The sequence below is a fragment of the Acartia tonsa genome, chromosome 1 (assembly GCF_053477335.1).
Source record: "Acartia tonsa isolate MP-2025a chromosome 1, ASM5347733v1, whole genome shotgun sequence".
Taxonomy (NCBI): Eukaryota; Metazoa; Arthropoda; class Copepoda; order Calanoida; family Acartiidae; genus Acartia; species Acartia tonsa.
In genome coordinates, this window is record NC_137260.1 from 15,601,620 (window position 1) to 15,607,750 (window position 6,131).

Genomic DNA, 6,131 nt, shown 5'->3' on the forward strand with positions numbered 1-6,131 from the left:
AGGTATGTTGGCTAGAACTATGTGTGGTACACCTGCTTACATGGCACCTGAGGTAATCATAATATTTGGAGATATGTTGGCTAGAACTATGTGTGGTACACCTGCTTACATGGCACCTGAGGTAATGATTATATTTAGAGGTATGTTGGCTAGAACTATGTGTGGTACACCTGCTTACATGGCACCTGAGGTAATCATAATATTTGGAGATATGTTGGCTAGAACTATGTGTGGTACACCTGCTTACATGGCACCTGAGGTAATTATTATATTTGGAGGTATGTTGGATAGAACTATGTGTGGTACACCTGCTTACATGGCACCTGAGGTAATCATAATATTTGGAGATATGTTGGCTAGAACTATGTGTGGTACACCTGCTTACATGGCACCTGAGGTAATGATTATATTTAGAGGTATGTTGGCTAGAACTATGTGTGGTACACCTGCTTACATGGCACCTGAGGTAATCATAATATTTGGAGATATGTTGGCTAGAACTATGTGTGGTACACCTGCTTACATGGCACCTGAGGTAATCATTATATTTGGAGGTATGTTGGCTAGAACTATGTGTGGTACACCTGCTTACATAGCACCTGAGGTAATCATTGTATTTGGAGGTATGTTGGCTAGAACTATGTGTGGTACACCTGCTTACATAGCACCTGAGGTAATCATTGTATTTGGAGGTATGTTGGATAGAACTATGTATGGTACACCTGCTTAGATGGCACCTGAGGTAATCATAATATTTGGAGATATGTTGGATAGAACTATGTGTGGTACACCTGCTTACATAGCACCTGAGGTAATCATTGTATTTGGAGGTATGTTGGATAGAACTATGTATGGTACACCTGCTTAGATGGCACCTGAGGTAATGATTATATTTGGAGGTATGTTGGCTAGAACTATGTGTGGTACACCTGCTTACATGGCACCTGAGGTAATGATTATATTTGGAGGTATGTTAGCTAGGACTATGTATGGTACACCTGCTTAGATGGCACCTGAGGTAATGATTATATTTGGAGGTATGTTAGCTAGGACTATGTGTGGTACACCTGCTTACATGGCACCTGAGGTAATGATTATATTTGGAGGTATGTTAGCTAGGACTATGTGTGGTACACCTGCTTACATGGCACCTGAGGTAATGATTATATTTGGAGGTATGTTGGCTAGAACTATGTGTGGTACACCTGCTTACATGGCACCTGAGGTAATGATTATATTTGGAGGTATGTTGGCCAGGACTATGTGTGGTACACCTGCCTACATGGCACCTGAGGTAATTATTATATTTGGAGGTATGTTGGATAGAACTATGTGTGGTACACCTGCTTACATGGCACCTGAGGTAATGATTATATTTGGAGGTATGTTGGATAGAACTATGTGTGGTACACCTGCTTACATGGCACCTGAGGTAATTATTATATTTGGAGGTATGTTGGCTAGAACTATGTGTGGTACACCTGCTTACATGGCACCTGAGGTAATTATTATATTTGGAGGTATGTTGGATAGAACTATGTGTGGTACACCTGCTTACATGGCACCTGAGGTAATTATTATATTTGGAGGTATGTTGGATAGAACTATGTGTGGTACACCTGCTTACATGGCACCTGAGGTAATCATTATATTTGGAGGTATGTTGGATAGAACTATGTGTGGTACACCTGCTTACATGGCACCTGAGGTAATTATTTTATTTAGAGGTATGTTGGCTAGAACTATGTTTGGTACACCTGCTTACATGGTACCTGAGGTAATGATTATATTTGGAGATATATTGGAAAAAACTATGTGTGGTACACCTGCTTACATGGTACCTGAGGTAATGATTATATTTGGAGGTATGTTGGTCAGGACCATGTGTGGTACCTTTTAAACAATACAAGCATTGTTGCAGGGGCTCTGATCATGAACATTAATTCTATTTGAAATTGCTGAAAATTTGGATATTTGTGTGGCGTTATGTTGGCGTAAACTAAAGGGTAGTGGGTAAGAAGGGAAGGAAAGAAGGAAGTGGGTTGTGGGGAAATTTTCACTTAGAATTGGTTGTCAGAATCATGGTCCCTTGTCCCTGCAACGTTGAAACACCTAATTTTTTATCTTTTTTTATAGGTATTCAGCCGATTGTATGGTAGAGAAGTGGACTGGTGGAGCCTTGGAGTTGTACTTTTCGAAATGGCAACAGGTTGGAACAATAATAGAGCAGCATAGCTACTTTTTTAGCGTCCAAAGTATTTAAGCAATTTACCAAACTAATAAGATACTTTAAAGGGAGTGTGAACGTAATAATTTCTCATCTGATTATCAAATCTTAACATTTTCTAAGCACATTTCACTACACTGATCAACCAAAAACGTCCTATTAACAAAAATATCCAGGAATAATGCCTTGATTTTATGGTATTTTGGGAGGGAAAAAGAAAAAAACAGGAAAAATCTGAACGTTTATGTTTCTTATAATGTTTGTAGGGATATTTAACGTGTCATATATAGTTGAAACAATTTACTTACTGTTAAGGATTTATTTTATGATATAAAATTGCCAATTAGTTTTTTTATAACGTAGTAATTAGGTAATAAAGACCTATTTTAAATTCGTATTATTGACAAAAAAATACCTCACTGTCTACAAAGGGTTGAATCTCATAGGTTATTTAAAATAATAATATCCTTTTTTATTGTGTTGGACAATAAATAACCCACTTTGGAGAATTAGTTTACACTTTTATCAGACTGTTTATAAAGAAATATTGCGCCTTTATTATTTACAAATTTGTAATTAAAGGTGGGCGAGAGATGGGCCATCTAAAGTTAATTGGATACTAATAAAAAACCTGTTTCTAGATTTGTTATTGTATTTGGTTTTCCATAAAAAAATATTGCTTATTTTATCAATTTCTAAGTAACTATACATTGGTTTAAAGCAAGAATTATGTTAAAAGTCAGCTTAACCGTTAGGAAAAATCATGAACTATATGAAAAAGTTTAATTTTAGCTATAATGGGAGAAAAAAGCAATTTAATGCACATTTTATATAATACGGAAAATTTCTTCCTTTCCCTTTACCTTATAAAAATCGTCGGAAAAAGCCGTTTTTTAAGCAAACAAAAGCGCGTTTTGCTCTATCTGTGAGATATTAGGAATGAGATAATGTTAAGATTTGATATTAAGATGAGAAAAATTTACGTTCACAGTCCCTTTAATACAAACACATGCACACGAAGTTCATAGTATTTAAGTTTACGAGAAAAAAAATTTAAGTTATTTTATTTTAGGTGAACTTCCGTTTTATAGTCAGAGAAGAGAGGAGCTTTTTAGAATGATATCCAAAGAATCTCTTAGGTAATGCATTGATTTAAATTTAAATTTTATTGATTAAAGTATTTTAGCCAGCTAAGCATACAAACAATGAGACAACACAATTAAAAGGCGAAGAAGAATAGTTTATTATTGAGCTACACCAGTATCAAGATGTTTACTTTCCTGATAAGAGATTATATGTCGTCGTAATTTATTGAAATATTTTTTTTCTCTTGTTTAAATCCTTCTTTATCAAAAAGCGTACACTCTTAACCATTGAAAGATCTTTCAAGCAAAGAGAATTTAATAAACAAACGACCCTCATATTATTTTTTTTTATACTTTTTTAAGATTTCCCAAAGAGATTGAGATAAGCTTCCAGTTGAAATCAATAATCCACAGACTCATGGAGAAGAACCCTAAAAGGAGGTAAATAATTTTGAAAAACTTTTTAATGTGACTAACTTTAATGTACCAGTATGCACTCATTTTAGCTAATGAATCGTCAAACTATTTTTTAAACTTCTAGGTACATTTATTGTCATTTTTTTGGATTTTTTTTTCATCCCTATTGTTTTGTTACTTAAATAAATGAAATACTTAAGGTTAGGTTCAGGAGCCAGCGATGGACGAGAGATAATGGATGATATTTTCTTTGCCAGCTTGGACTGGAGTCTTCTGGAGAAAAGGAAGCTTACACCTCCATTTAAACCCCAGGTATGGATATTTTCTTTGCCAGCTTAGACTGGAGTCTTCTGAAGAAAAGAAAACTTACACCTCAATTTAAACCCCAGGTATAGATATTTTCTTTGCCAGTATTCCCTTAAGTATGCCAATATTCTCCCAAGTCAAGCAGAGTGTGCTAAAACAGGGTATTGGCACACTCTGCTTGACTTGATCCAATCCTACTATTAAATAGGATTTTAGATTTTTAAAAATACCCACAAACTAATACAATAAAAAGTTTTTTTAGACATAAGTCTTCTGTACACACTCACAGACAGACTTCTTTAATTAAGAGAATAGACGTTTTAGTAAAAGTAAATTCGATTTGAAAATGTTTATTTTATACTTTATAGGTGAAACATGAACTGGATAACCCCTATATAGCCGAAGAGTTTGCCAATCAGACGACAGCCATGACCCCAACAAATTTTTCAACCTCTTCCTGCTCATTTTCAGGTCAGTTTAAACTTGATCTTTTGTTCACTAATTGTTTAATGACATACATATTTGGATATTTATAGCTGAAAAGTTTTTCCTTTTTAAGTCCAACAATTTTTATGATCTTTTGCTACACACACATACATCCTGTAACTTTTATATAGGAATTTAATCAAAATAATAATTCAAATAAGGTAAATTTTCACTACAAAATTGTGTTCTTTAGACCTAAGTAAAACGTTTGACGCTTGCTAGTAAAATTCTTAGATAGTTAAATTTATTAGTAATCATATGTTCCCCTCCTCTCCATAAAATTCTAATTGACATTTTTGTCTATACTTTTTTCAGGAGGGTAAACCTCACTTTACCCCACCCTTGGATTTCTATTTTTTATTCTAATGTATTTTTCAAAACTTTGAGGGGGGGCAAAATTAAGAGTTTCAAACTTTGAAGGGGGTAAACACCCCTTTGCCTGACCTTGGACGTCTATATTTATTGTTTTGTATGTATTAAAGGAAAGATTGAGGGGAAAGGTAGATATTTGTTTTCATGGAATATAACTGATTTTTTTTCAGATTTCTCGTTTAAGAAAAGTTCGTGGAGTCAGCACAGTTCTTCCTCAAGAGATTTGGAGCTAGCTATTTAACTGAGGCTGTGCTACTTGGTTCATATTTGTTCTTGCAATCAAATTTTTAGCAAAAACCAACACGCCCCATAAATTTGATATTTGTTGTTTTCTATAGAAGTAATTGGAAATCGGACGATATTTCACATGAGAAGGAGCTATTTTACTCCTTTTATACATAAATTAGATATTTTCATTGAAATACAGTTTATCATTAATATGCAATATAACATTTGTATCAATAACAAGGATGACAATATCCATAAAAGCGAAGCACTGAAACGGTAGGACAAACGGACATTAACATTTGTATAGTGTCAAAACTGAAAAATCAAAATATAAATGTAAAAGAGTCGAACCAAAATTGTAAGTAAATTTGTTGAAAAACTGCTGGATACAGGATAATGTTTATGAACATACTTACATTTTTAGAACTTGATTATAGAGTTGCTTCACTTATAACATTATACTTTGTTGTCCTAGGAATTAATATACCAAAAATCAGATCAATCGGATGATTAGATCACATGAAAATTTGTTGTTAAAAAAGTAAAAAAATCGACATGTTTAAAATGGACGTACGGACATTCTGGTAATGATTATAGAGTTGCTACGCTTTCTAAATCGTACCTAACTACTAAAGGAATCACCATGCAAAGTTTGAAATCGATAGGACAATTCTGACATGCCTAAATTAACGAAAAAAGTTATCCGTTACGGACGTACGGATGGACCAACCCTAATTATAGAAAAGCTTCGCTTTTAATAATTATAGAAAAGCTTCGCTTTTAAAATGCAGGGGAGGCCTTGGACTGATCCTCGTTTGAAAATTTTGAAGTAATTTCTGTTATGCTATAAATCAATAATTGTTTGATAGTTGTCAAAATATTTTGTATATACTATTTAAAATGTTAAATAATGAAATGATTTCTTTATTTTTATACCTAATAATCCATAATTGTGATTGTATTAAATGATAATATGTAAATTAATACAAATAAATTGAATAATTAAGGAA

The 6,131-nt window shown here is 33.6% G+C and overlaps 1 protein-coding gene across 2 annotated transcripts in view; it reads left to right on the forward strand.

Annotated features, from left to right (window-relative positions):
- LOC145313691 (RAC-beta serine/threonine-protein kinase-like) overlaps positions 1 to 6,131 on the forward strand; it is a 29,893-nt gene extending 23,762 nt beyond the window's left edge. For both annotated transcript variants that reach the window (XM_080153243.1, XM_080153237.1), the window contains exons 16-21: positions 2,137 to 2,209; positions 3,300 to 3,366; positions 3,676 to 3,753; positions 3,930 to 4,041; positions 4,404 to 4,506; positions 5,064 to 6,131. In XM_080153243.1, coding sequence (XP_080009369.1) covers positions 2,137 to 2,209; positions 3,300 to 3,366; positions 3,676 to 3,753; positions 3,930 to 4,041; positions 4,404 to 4,506; positions 5,064 to 5,134 — 504 coding nt within the window. In that variant the 3' untranslated portion in view covers positions 5,135 to 6,131. The remainder of the gene's footprint in view (positions 1 to 2,136; positions 2,210 to 3,299; positions 3,367 to 3,675; positions 3,754 to 3,929; positions 4,042 to 4,403; positions 4,507 to 5,063) is intronic.